General features: G+C 34.4%; 1 protein-coding gene across 3 annotated transcripts in view; it reads left to right on the top strand.

Annotated features, from left to right (window-relative positions):
* STXBP4 (syntaxin binding protein 4) overlaps nucleotides 1-14,487 on the top strand; it is a 170,203-nt gene that overhangs the window by 62,637 nt on the left and 93,079 nt on the right. For 2 of the 3 annotated variants that reach the window (XM_065897361.1, XM_065897360.1), the window contains exons 9-10: nucleotides 8,588-8,677; nucleotides 12,217-12,282. In XM_065897361.1, coding sequence (XP_065753433.1) covers nucleotides 8,588-8,677; nucleotides 12,217-12,282 — 156 coding nt within the window. The remainder of the gene's footprint in view (nucleotides 1-8,587; nucleotides 8,678-12,216; nucleotides 12,283-14,487) is intronic. The other variant, XM_065897362.1, reaches the window with a different exon arrangement.

Raw genomic sequence — 14,487 nt, 5'->3', positions numbered from 1 at the left:
TTTGGGGGGGGCGTGGGGGTTTATTTTGATCCTTAGTTTGAAACATTCCTCTGTCTCCTCATTTTATTTGACTTTCAGTTTTTGTTTCTATAAATTGGGCAAAATAGCTACCTCTGTGGTTTTGAAAGAATGGCTTGTAGAGGAGCATTCCCTGTGTAGACTGCTTGTGCCTGGTGGCTTTGGCAGGCTGGATAGAGCTAGAGCAGGCAGTCCATGGAGAGTGCAGCACCTGAGGCCACCTCAGCAGGGTGGCTGGGGCTAGAATAGGCACAGGCTGGAGGAAAGCCTTGGTGAATGCTGCATCTGAGACCACCTTAGTGAGTTGGCTGGGGTTGGAGTTGTTGCATGCCAGGTTTGGTCCCAGGGGAGTGCTGCACTCAAATCTGCCTTGGTGGGGCAGCTCGGGCTGGAGTGGGCATGGGCCGGGGGAGTCATGAGGGAACTCAAATGATGGCAGTTGCTGGCCCCTCTGACCCCAGAGAGATCTCCAGCAGTTCCTTGCTCATTTGCAGAAGCTCTAGCGTTAGTCCAGGTGCCCTTTAAACTTCTGTTTTTTGGTCGTGTCCCAGGGTGGGCAAGTCTGTGCTCAGGCCCCTCAGAAAATCTCTCCCTACTGCAGGTCAGGGTGGGGTTCTCATGGATACTATGTTTCCATCTTTACTACCCATTTCTATGTGGTCCTTCTATGTGCAGTAGCTGTCCATTCAGCCTTCAGATCTTCAAAATAAATTTCTCTGTATGTAGGTGTAGATTGGATGTGTTCGTGGGAAGAGGTGAACTCAGGGTCTTCCTATGCCACCATCTTGGACCCCTCTTAAATATTTTTCTTTTTATAAGGAAACCTATTATATAACTCTTTTAAATATATCTAATGAAATCTAATACTGTAGTTTTTGGTACCCATAATTATCTTTTAAAAGAAAATTCAGGCATCAGTTCTTATTCTCAGAAATTTATCATCTTTCCTTTTTCTCTGTTAACTCTTACTTCTCTTCTATATTACCCTAGAATGTTACCCTGATATGTTATAATTTCAAGCTTAAAAATCTTTCATTGATCACCCTATCATTTTGTTACCAAAAAATTTAGGTAAATTATAATATATTTATTTCAATTTACTATGTTCATTAGATTTTACATATTAAAATTTTCTTCTGATTTGAGTAGTAATTATATTATTGATTCACAATCAAAAAATATAAATATTATATAAATTTTGTTAAATTATTTTTATAAAGGTAATTTTTTTTATGTAAATTCATATTTCAGTGGGATGGAAGGATTATTTTCAGTCCAGCTCTGTCATTTATAAGATTTCCATATTTGCATGGGCATTTCTGAGCTCTTTATTCTGCTGGTTTATTTGGTTTCATAAGTCTTGATATCTGCTAAGACACACTTTCCCACCTTGTTCTTCTTTTCAAATATTACTTTGGCTTATCTTATCTGTATACATTTTTTGCCAAAATCTTGCTACGTTGAATTTATAGACTATTATAACTGATGAACCTACACTGACACATCATAATCACCCAAAGTCCATAGTTTACATTACAGTTCACTCTTGGTGTATACGTTCTGTGTGGGTTTGGACAAATGTATAATGACATGTATCAATCATTATTGTATCATACAGAGTATCTTTATTACGCAAAATATTCTCTGTTCATTGCCTGTCATCTCTCCACAACCTTGCCCCCCACCCATAGCAACCACTGATCCTTTTATTGTCTCCATAGTTTTGCCCTTTCCAGAATGTCATATACTTGGAATCATACAGTATATAGCCCTTTCAGATTGGCTTCTTTCACTTAGTAATATGCATTTAAGTTTTCTCTGTGTCTTTTCATCTCTTATCTGGATGTTTATTTACCCATTTACCTATTGAAGAACATCTTGGTTGCTTCAAATTTGGATAATTATGAATAAAACTACTATAAACGTCATGTGCAGGTCTTTGTGTGGACATAAGTTTTCAACTCCTTTAGGTAAATACCAAGGAACTCAATTGTTGGATCATATGGTAAGAGGATGTGTAGTTTTGTAAGAAACTGCCAAACCGTCTTACAAAGTGGTTGTACCATTTTGCATTCCCACCAGCAATGAATGAGAGTTCCCATTGCTGAGAATGAGAGTTTCCAAAGACCTGGTTGTTTGGAAACTCTCAGGAGATTACCTAGTTCACCCAGAATTGAAGTGCTGATTTAGCAGATCTGATTTACTCTAAATGTAGCATTTAGAGTAGGAAGACTGAAGCTATAAGAGCACAGTTCTCCTTCCACTCATCCAGGTGTTTTGTTTTTATCTACCTAATGTTGATAGCAGAACATTGTTTTCTAATTGCCAAAAAGTATTAAAAGCTACCATATCCATTTATGATGAGGAAAGGCAAAGGTTGTTGGGTGGCTTACAATATAAGTCAAGTAGGGAATTCAGAGTACTTTGTATGAGCATACAAAACTTTCTTAGCAACTGCAAAGAAATACTCATGCTCCAAATTAGTAATTTACTTCCTTTTTGCCAATATGATTTTAGGGCAGATAAGAATATATTCAATCTGTGGCATTTTGATGGCAAAAGCAAAGTGCTGATGGTAATGGTGCAAGGCCCACATGCCAATAATTTCCTGTTTGTGGCTTCAAATCAGATATTGTGCAAGAGTCATTATATCAGTTTACAAGAATTCTTTTGTTGTATTCTGCTTGTCAACACACAGAAGAATCCCCATAAAATGACCTGAATCCACAAATCCATAGTAAGAATGCATTTTACTTCACCACACTCACATATGTAACTGAAACAAAAGTCTCAAAGCATTACTTACCTTTTCTACATCCTTGTGTTCTTATTTAATATTCAATTTTATTTCATTAAATATTTGGTCTTATAATTTACTAATGAGTTATGCACCACAGTTTGAAAATACTGTAAAAATCATTACTTGTCAAACAGCTCACCAGAAACAAATTTTTAAAAATATATTTTTTAGTATTTTTCCCAATTTTTTTTTTTAGTTGAAAAACAGTATAGTGCCTCATGTGAAATAATATATCAATTAATCTGAGGTCATGATGCTGACATGACATTCTGTGAAGGTGAGGAAATTCCCCTCTGGTCACCCCCTCAACCATCTCATCTTAAACAGAGTCAGATTTTATAATCCATCTGTTAGAGATGCTTGTTTTTTACCCATATGTTTCCCTTCTTTTGGCTTGTATTTTTCTTAATTTATTTTTTAAAAATATCTTTACGGAAGCATAATGGACACAGTAACAAATAGAATCATACAGATGAACTTATTTGCAAAAGCAGAAATAGAGGCACAGATGTAGAGGACAAATGTATGGACACCAAGGGGGTAAGGGAGGGGTGAGATGAATTGGGAGATTGAGATTGACTTATATACACTACGACGTATGAAATAGATGACTAATGAGAACCTACTGTATAGCACAGGGAACTCCACTCAGTGCTATATGGTGACCTAAATGGGAAGGAAATCCTAAAAAGAGGGGATATATGTATATGCATAGCTGATTCACTTTGCGGTACAGCAGAAACTAACACAACATTGTAAAGCAACTATACTCCAATAAAAATTAATAATAGTAAAAAAGAATCATACAGTATGTACTCTTTTGTAACTAGCTTCATTTGCTGATCATTCTGTCTGACTCATAAGATTTCTTGAGATACTATCTTTTAAGAAGAAAAAATTGCTGAGCCAGTATAGTCAGTCCTACTTTTGTTTAGTTGACAAAAAACTTTTGGTTTTGGAATAATATGGCGTTTAGAAGCAAAAATATAATTATCTTTCTGTGATTTTAGTCATCATTGCTATATTAAAAAATTCACACAGTGCTATACCTGTGACTGGCACAAGATTACACCCAGAAAAGGCAAGGTTGGAGCCTACATCTATCAGTATTCTAAAATTAGCAACAGCAGACTGTAGTCCATGATATTGTGATGGCTTTACCACACTAATCAAGTATCATAAATGGATTATATTAAAATCACAGAACACCATAAGTATCTGAATGTAGACTTTTCACAATTGGGGTTCGTGCAAAATCAATTAAGTGGATTGCATTTTAACAAGTGAAATAGAATAGAATGGAAAATATCAAAGTGAACTGTATATAATAAGAATGATAATATTTCATTGATATAAATGGTATTTCTCACTATGTGTAGCAGTAAATACTTTATAGCCACTTCACTATATACTCATCTGTAAAACATTAAATGTGTATTGAACAATTACAGTGTGTGTGGCATTGTGTTAGGTGCTCCAGCACATGTTATTAAGATAAATAAAACTGGAGCCTGCCCCTCAAGGAATTTAGGGTATAATGTAAAGAAATTTACAAATAAAGTTTAAAAATGCATTGTGTGATAAGGCCATAGTAATAATAGAGCTTAGAACATTAAGAGAGGATTCATAACAGAGTTGGCATTTGAGTGAGTTTTGAATGATAAATAGGATTTTATCTGCTCAAGAGGTGAACAGAAAATGATAAGCGTTTTTATTAGCATGAAAAACAATATGTATAATGTGTTGGTAAGCAGAGAGTAATCTATGTTTTAAATAAGATAATTGGGTACATGCAGGTCAGTGAAGGAAGAGTAAATATTAAACTTAGAAATTTGTACCTGTGTTAAGTGAGGAGCCATTAAGGAGAATAATGACATGATCAAAGTGGTATTTTAGAAATAGTAATCTTAAATAGTGTTGGTTATCTTGGAAGGGATTAACGTGGTGGTTGGTAGTCTAGACTACCAAATATGGAATAATAAAGAGCTAAACTATGGTGAAGATGAGGAGAATGGAAAGGAATGGTGAGACAGATCTAAGATATTTACTGAAACAAGTATCTCGTCAATGAGGCTTGCATTTGGATGTCAGAACCAAGGGAGAATGAGTTAAAGATAACTCTGAAGTTTTTATTCGGATGATTAATGACATGTTACTTTTACTGGAAAGAGAATAAGAAGAGAAAGGTAGAGAAGATGATGGGTTGTGTTTTGGAAAGAGTAAGTTCAAGATGCTGACAGGTATAAATAACCAAAAGGCAATTGGAAATAAGGAACTGGACACCAGGAGAGGGATTTGAGAATGATCTGGAGGGTGATAGTTATGATAGCATGGCAGTGAATGTTATCACTCAGGGAGAGCTTGTAGAGAAGGCAGCGGAAAGGGACAAACTTTGGGGAACCTCCCTTTTCCCCCATTTAAGGAGTAGAAGTGAAATTAAGTCAAAACAGCCTAAATATTCTGAGGGTAGATGAGATAGTGGAGTATGAAAAACCTAGGTAAGAGAAAGTTTCAAGAACAAATGGCTTGAGCAATGTTATATGTAGCAAAGTGGTTAAGCAAGTTGATGAGAGGCATTTATTTTGTCAAATAGCAGGTTGTTTGGTGACACTACAGGTAATTATTTTTGAAATGTGGGGATGGGAGGAAAGATACGTAAACCAGATTATAAGAAGTAAAAGGAGTAAGCAGGGGAAATGGAAGGGGAAAAAGGGGAATACACAGAAATTTTAAGGAAAGGACGTAATTGGATGGATTCGTAATGGAAGGGTTTATCAATAAAATTAGACTGAAACAGAGGTTGTTGTTTTGTTCTGTTTAAAAAGGATTGAGGCTAGGAAGGTGGCCAGTGCAATAGTGGCTATCCAGAATTGGCACAAATCAAATAACTTAAAAATTATGATGATGGAGCACAGTGAAGGGAGAGTTGAGGTCAGACTTGCTCAGCTCAGTGCAGTGACTTTCTGAAGTATCTCTTGATATCTCCATAGGAGATGTGAGAAAGCAGAGTAGAAATGATTTATAATATTATGTACCAGGTATCGCAGAGGTCAAGGGGCCTGAGGGTCAAAAATTATATCATGGGAGCCAGGCAGGAAAGGAGGATAAAGTCCAAGAACTGGAGGTATATTAGAAAATAGGTATCTGTCTGGAATCATTCATGTTAAATGGCAACAATTTATTTATTTCATTTGCTGCTTGCTTAGTTGAAGCATATTTGGAAAGTCACTGGGTACAAAGGGGCTTTTCAAAGAATTCACAAGTAATATCTATGGCCAGTTTTTTTCTGTTTAGCCCTAAAATAGCAATAAAGTTATAAAACTTTTTTTTTTTAAACTCATGGTGTGTTCTATGTCTTTCGCCTAGTGTTTTGCCTCCCAAAATGGTACCATGGACTCTTTTATGCATGACTTGCCTTCATTTTAAATGCAAAAATTTATGATTACATCCCTAAAAATCCCAATCCATAATTTATCTTAGTAAATTATGATAGCTCTGTTATCTAGATTCTCATTTAAACTCCTGAATTGTTTATTTTTACTTCTTAAGATAACAAAATAGAGTAAGACCATCTGAATGTATAGTAGCAGTGTTTCCCAGAATGTGCTTGGTAGACATTAGTCCCACGAGACACTACAAAATAAAGGAGAGTGTGTGTGTGTGTAATATGGTTGGAAAACTTGAGGAAAACAAGTCATTATGTTACCTTTTGGGATATTCAAAATGCTTATTAGCATATCAAAGCTACTGGAAACCCTGCAGGAAAGAAAGTTATTTTTTTCTAAATCCTGCAGTTCTCTAACTTACCTGACCTACAAGGACCACTATCACCATCACCATCACCCAGTTATGCTTTTATACAAATCTAATTAATATCCTTTGGAACACATTTTGAGAAATATTGCTACATTTGAAATTGTATTTGGAAGTAACCTAAAACAGTGTAAGAATGAATTCTGTGACTACTTATGAAATAGAATGACAGAGACAGATGAAGAATATGAGATCATGTTATTATGGACAATGGCCATAGGTACACAAAAGCAAATGTGTCAGAACAAAAGGAGCCAATAATTTTAGGAAAAATATTTCTGCAAAAACTTGAGGAATGACCCCAACTTCTGTTATTCTAAGACTTGGAAAGCAAATCTGAGTTTATCATATCCATACCACCATGATTTTTTTTGAGCAGTTAGTAAAAAATCACAGACTAATGTCAGATCTCTGTGGGAATCTTGGAATGGCCACTTACTAGCTGTGAAACCTTAGGCATTTTACTAACCTTCTGAGCCCATTCCCTCATGTAAAATAGACACAAAGTTATGGTAAGCATTTAATATTGAATATATACAGCCCTTAGCAATGTATCTGCACAAAGTTCCTAATAAATGATTGATATTATTAACTATTTGTATTATCTTTTCCTACTCTGCATTCACCTCTCCTATCTGAAGGGCCCTGCTTTAAAGCTCATACTTATATAGCAATCACTTTCTCTATTTGGTCCTATAAATCATATTTTCTATACTTTATTTTTAGTTCTATTATAACTTCTGCATAGAAGATGGCTATAATTAGACTTGGATTTTTATCTCTGATAAGATTGCCATTTTTTTTACCTTATAATTAACTGTCAGAGATCAAGCTAGAAGTAAGAGAAATTGTCATTTCTGCTATTTTTTGTTGTTGTTATTCACCTGTGCATGAATTATTAATAGTATCTTCAAGACAGTTTCTGTGCAGGAATCTTTTTAAGCCACTTTGGCTGTTACATTATATTTCATTTAGTTAAAACAATAATAGGCATAATCAATTAATGTGCTTTACTGGGTTCCTGTAAACTATCTTGGTTGATAACGTCCAGCATTTTGTTAGCCTTATATACCATGTACTTGGTGTGGACATCTTTAAGGAGTAGTTTATGTTGATAACTCATAAAGTCTTTTTAATTGAAGTATAGTTGATTTACAGTATTATGTTAGTTGCAAGTATACAACATAGTGATTCAGTATTTTCCAGATTATATTCCGTTATAGGTTATTACAAGAATCTGGGTATTCCCTGTGCTATACAGTATATCCTTGTTGCTTATCTATTTTATATATAGTACTTTGTATCTGTTAATCCCTAATCCCTGTTAATACCCCTAATTTGTCCCTCCCCCCTTCCCTCTCCCTTTCAGTAACCACAAGTTTGTTTTCTATGTCTGTGACTCTGTTTCTGTTTTACATATACATTCATTTGTATTATTTTTTAGATTCCACATGTAAGTGATATCATATAGTATTTGCCTTTCTTCTGACTTATTTCACTAAGCATAATATTCTCTATGTCCATCCACATTGCTGCAAATGGCATTATTTCATTCATTTTTATGGCTAAGTAATATTCCATTGTGTGTGTATACACACACACACACACATATATATATATATATAAACACATACATTATAAACACAGTCTTAAAATTTGGACTTTAAGGAAAAATTATATTGTTAAAATAAGAATAATAAAAATGAGAACAGAGTGTGTATATCTCATAATCATCTAAATTCTGTATTAGTAACAAAAATATAAGGTTAAGCTTAAATGAATTAAGTTACCCCAGATTACTTTAATATTCTCTTTTATCTAATGAAATGACTCCAAAGTAAGAAACTGAATCTTGTTATTGGAATGCAAAAGCCTAAGACTCATCAAAAAGGATTTTTATGTTCTCATAATTAGTATCTAATATATAACTTTTCTCTTATATTTTAATGTTGACAGCTTCTTCCCTGTGATTCCTTAGAAGCAGATGAAATGGAAAGGCTTAAGCATGAAAGAAATGATGCCTTGGAAGAAGTGAATACACTTAAGGTAATCTCCAATTTAGCTTCCTTATATTTTCTTTAGAAAAATGAAAAGAAAGAAAATTACCTTCTGTTGAATTCTGCAGTATCGGGGCTTAGTTTTTTTTTAAAGAATATTAATATCAAATAGCTTAGCATTGAATGTTAATACCAAGTAATTTGATATTTATTTCTTCAGCTGACCTTTAGAGAATTAATTTTTTAGTTCACACACTTATTTATATTTCACAGTCTCCATCTAAGATTCAATGTGAACAGTGTTTTTTAGTTATCCCTTCTGATCTAGCTACTTTTCACCCCTGTTTTTTCTTACGCTGATGGCAAGAATAAGGAGCCAACAAAGATTAGATGAGAAGCCCACAAAACAAGCCATGACAGTTTTGGATCCTCAGATGTTCATTGGGAAATACATTTTCTCCCATGTTCATGGGAATGCTTCAGGGACATCTTGTTTCGCTAACATAATTTAGAATTAAGGCAATGTGGTTTAAGGGAAATAAAAACACAGTATATCCCAAATATACTTTAAGATTTTGGTTCTCTTTATATGTCTTCATTTCATGTTTAGTAGAATATTAAATTTACATTATATCCTAAGTTTTACAGAAAGCCATTATATTTTTCAAATCTTCAAGAAAAGCAACATAACTACTTGATTTACCATTAATTCACCATAGGAATATATTTTTTAATTACTTTTAATTATTTTCTTAAATAAGTGAAATTCTATTATTTGTTTAATTTTTATTAAAGCAAAATCTTTACACCAAAAAAAAGAAAGAAAGAAAGAAAGAAATTTCCTTGCTACCTTAGTTTTTAAATTCTGACCTCTAGAGGAAGCCATTGTTTAACACATCTTGTTTATCCTTTGGGAGACTTTCTCTATGTAGCAATCATATGTTTAAAAATACATGTGTATATATTTTTTAACTTTTACAAAATTGCATACATTACACACTTTTTTACAACTTGCCTTCTTTTTTTCTCTTTGTTAGCATTATATCTTTGGTTACTTTTCAGGTTAACATATACAGATCTACCTAATTCTTTTTAATGCCTCTCCTATCATCAAAAGGTTCTATTCTAGGTTATTTAACCAGTTCCTTATTGATGGATATTTAGGCTATTTCCAGTTTTCCATTATTAAAAATAATTCCGTCATAAGTAGCTTTGTAGATGTATCTTTGGGCCGTTGTGCGGTTGTAAAAGTACAAATTGAATACATTTCTGAAAGCCGAATTGCTTTTATCAAAGAATATGGATGCATAAAATTTTACATGTTGCCAAATTTCCTTTCAAAAGCTATTACCAATTCATGTTACGTCCAAATGTAAGCATTTTACTACTAAAGGAATATTTTATATTTCTTTTTACATCTTTGAAACCACTATACACATTTTTTTGTGTAACAAGAGTTAAGATGAAAAATATAAATTTAGTTTTAAAAATATATTGACATGGGCTTCCCTGGTGGCGCAGTGGTTGAGAGTCCGCCTGCCGATGCAGGGGACACGGGTTCGTGCTCCGATCCGGGAAGATCCCACGTGCCGCAGAGCGGCTGGGCCCGTGAGCCATGGCCGCTGAGCCTGCGCGTCCGGAGCCTGTGCTCCGCAACGGGAGGGGCCACAACAGTGAGAGGCCCGCGTACTGCAAAAAAAAAAAAAAATATATATATATATATATATATATATATATTGACAGTAGTTTCCTCATATTCTCTTAGAAAACATCTCCAGGGTTGGTTACATTGGTAAGACAGCATTTTTATATAATTTACTCTGCATAAGTCGTTGAGTCTTACAGTTCATCAGAATTTTCTGAGGCTCTCAGATCTTTTTTATTTCCCTAATGTTTATCATTGTTAAATTTAGTGATATATTCCTGTTTTTTATTGGAATATCAGTATTAATTATTAGAACTTTAATTTAATTTAACATTTAAACAAAGTTTTCCTGAGGAGCTATTCAGTAAATCAGGATTCACATTTAAAATTTTTTGGGATATAACTGAGCATATCCTACTGTGACAAAACCTAAAAGCACGGGTGAAATATATTCTATATTTTATAATTTCCTTTACCTGAGAACCTATCTATTGGCTGAGAACCACTTTTTTAACTATAGAAAAGATTGTACAAAGCAATAACTATTTCATTTGAGATAATGTTTGCACTTTTGAGTTTTTCTGCTTGTATTGATATTACACACACTCACACAAATAGCAGAGGTTGTTAAATGAAGTTCATGGAGTGTGTAGATGGTCTCTCATCACTTCCCATTATCCTGTGACATCTCTATTCTTCATGTCTGATTTGAGGTACAAAAAAAAATGAAGCCAAGAAAATTTGATACCAATGGCTAATTTTTATTTTGCAAGAATGATTTTTAAAACTGGCATGGGCCTCATTTAACTTAAAGCCTTTCTGCAGAGTTCACATTGCTACTGCTTTGCAAAGCTAAATGAAAATAGATATATTTTCCATTTACAGATGCAAAAAACTAGGACACAAAAAGTGAAGGTGACTTGCATAAAACCCAGGAGCCAGCAGTTTCTTGACTTCTGGTCTGTGGCAGATTCATTAGATTGCTATATTATATTCATTGTCATGTACTTTCATTTCATCTGTTAGACAAGAATGAGCTGAAGTATAACAGAAAGCGAATTGCTTCCTGTAAACCCTGCAATGCTGCCATGAATATTTACCACTCAATATAATCTTCCAGCAATTCCTCTGCTTGGGTTTATAGTAAAATGGTTCTTAAATTACTCTTAGTATCTCTGATTTGATCAAAAACATGTAGATTTATTTATGACATACTTAACAAAATTGAACATTTTAGGATATTTGCTCAACTGAATTTTAAGTTCAAAGATTTTAATATTTGATTGACGTGCCTAATGTTATTCTTCCTTGGTAACTATTATTTCATATTTTGGTTATACCAGTCATATCTTCAGTTTTATGGATAATCTTCCAAAAATAAACTAAATTAAGAAAATAATAGTTAACCCAGTTTCATAGTCCTCTTTAGTATAGTAAGAGACACTCTAAGTTGTAATAATAATGCTCTTCAATTTGCAAGCTCTTTGGCAATGATAGCTATTACCCAACATTTAGTTAATATTTATACATTCTGATCCTGATTGACTTATTTTGGACCTTGGATTTTGAGGTTTTAAAAAGCGGCTAACAGGGAGTCCACTGGTAGCTAGTGGTTAGGATTCCGGGCTTTCACTGCTGTGGCCTGGGTTCAGTCCCTGGTCAGGGAGCTAAGATCCTGCAAGCTGCATGGTGCCGGACCCCCCTCCAAAAAAAGTGACTAATTATAGTAACAGAAAATATGTTTACATCACCACAATTATACTGTAAATAACTAATTACTTTTAGATGGTATGTGTAAAGCCAGAAAAATGACTGGGAATTACATTTTCAAATTGTAGAAATTGGATGTTTGGGGAATTTATAAGCTTTGAAACAAAGCCCTAAATATCATACCCATTGATACCTTCATAACAAGTTATTAATTCAGTGGTTTTTAAATATAGGAAAAATTATTTCAATCGGAAAGGCAAAGGAAACAATTGACAGAAGAACTCCAAAATGTGAAACAAGTAAGTGTATGTATTGTATATATGTGTTTTGTATATGTGTGCATAAACATATGAGGTATAATTACAAAGTATTGATGCTGTATAATATCCCAGAGCTTACAGATGTAAACAGTATAGTATAAAATAGTATAGATCTTAAAAGCGATCACTCATAGCGGCTGTACCCATGCTGAATTCCTGCTACCAAAGGAAATGTTAAAACTCCTCTTGGAAATTGCTTTCAAAGCCAGATATCTATGGACTGAAATGATCCATCTCATTGCTTTTCTCTTCTTTTTTTCTTTCTCTTTTATTTTCCCTTTATCTTTTCTTCTGTTACTCATACTCATCTTATTAAAGATAAAAACAAAGCAAGCAAAAAACAAAAACCTCCAAAGCAGAGCATTTTTTAATTTTATTTTTTAATAATGAAAAGTAAAAATTTGGGATTTCCCTGGTGGTGCAGTGGTTGAGAATCCGCCTGCCAATGTAGGGTACCCGGGTTTGATCCCTGGTCAGGGAAGATCCCACATGCCGTGGAGCAACTAAGCCCATGCGCCACAACTACTGAGCCTGCGCTCTAAAGCCTGCAAGCCACAACTACTGAGCCCGTGTGCCACAACTACTGAAACCTGCATGCCTAGAGCCCATTCTCCACAAGAGAAACCAGCGCAATGAGAAGCCCATGCACTGCAATGAAGAGTAGCCCCCGCTCGCTACAACTAGAGAAAGCCTGCACACAACAATGAAGACACAACACAGCCAAAAATTAATTAACTAATTAATTTTTAAAAAATTAATTTTCACTCTGCATCATTCTTCAGAGAATTTTAAGTAACTTACAGCAAAAAAATACAACAGCATCATCATGAAATAGAGATACAAGTAACAAACAAATAAAATATTAATAAGAGTAGGAAGTTAAGAGACCATTGTTATAGATCAGTGGCAATCACCTGATTTTGAATCTCCCCAACATTATCCTCCCAGAAAACATAAAATTTACAGAGCAAAATAAAACCATACAGGACCCATACTGGTTTCTTTTGTTTGTTTGTTTGGGGGTTTTTTTGGCTGTGCCACTTGGCTTGCAGGATCTTAGTTCCCCAACCAGGGATTGAACCCAGGCCCATGGTAGTGAAAGCACCGAGTCCTAACCACTGGACTGCCAGGGAATTCCCAGGACCCATACCTTAAATATGGCTATTGGACAGGGAACACCAGAACCTTCAAACTACATACAAATAGTTTAAAAATTCCAACAAATTCTTGCAACGTGCCTGCCACTGAAACCTGGGGTACAAAGAGCAGAGGAGTTACGGCTTAAAAACTCTGAAAAAGAATAAGGAGAAACAGAGCAATTAGATGAAATACTACAAATAAAATCACCCCCAGAAAGAGAAAAATGCCACTATTAATGCCAAAATACTGAACAGAGGCCAGGCTTTTGTGGTTCTCAGGACTTGAGAAGTGTGTGCAACCAGAAGTGGCAGCCTTCGAGAATCATTGCTTCTGGGGAAGAATCAAATAGAGAAGGGGTGGTATCCCCTGGAGATTAGGAAATAAAGAGAAACAAGGAAATAAGAGGGGAAAATTAAGGATCTTGCAGAAATGAAAGAGAAACAAGACATACCAAACCTCCTCTATCTACCCTCCACTATGACCGTCAACAACATGATCCATAAAAGAAATTGCACAGAAGAGGGTGCTGTTGAACTGAGAACTCTTTCTATGAAAGAAAAAGGAATTGGAAAAAAAAAACTGTCCCTGTCATTACAAGACAACTGTAAAAATCAGACGATATGAATTAAAGCTTTCCTCCTAATGAAAACTCCAAAACAATTCAACCACAAAGCTGACAAAAACTGTAACACGTCACTGCAAACTCAATTTAATATCCTCAAACAAGCATTTGGCATTAAGAAAGAAAAACACCTCAAATCAGAAATTTAAAACTGACTTAGAAAATGACAAAAAACAGGAATAAATGAAATGAGAGTTGATAAAACTTAGGAAAGAAAGAGAAGAAAAAGACAAAATGATATCAGAAATGAAAACTAAATTACAGGTTTCCCAAGGAAGAACATAATCAAATGAAAAGGCATTGAAGAAAACCAGAAAAATAAGAATGAAATAAAGAAGTAAAAGATTTTCTTAAAGAAGTAAATCAAAACAACTGAACAGCACTAATATTTAGAACTATAATCCAAGAAAACTTTTCAGAAA

This window comes from Phocoena phocoena, chromosome 19 (assembly GCF_963924675.1).
Source record: "Phocoena phocoena chromosome 19, mPhoPho1.1, whole genome shotgun sequence".
Taxonomy (NCBI): domain Eukaryota; kingdom Metazoa; phylum Chordata; class Mammalia; order Artiodactyla; family Phocoenidae; genus Phocoena; species Phocoena phocoena.
This window is presented reverse-complemented; position numbering and strand designations above follow the sequence as displayed.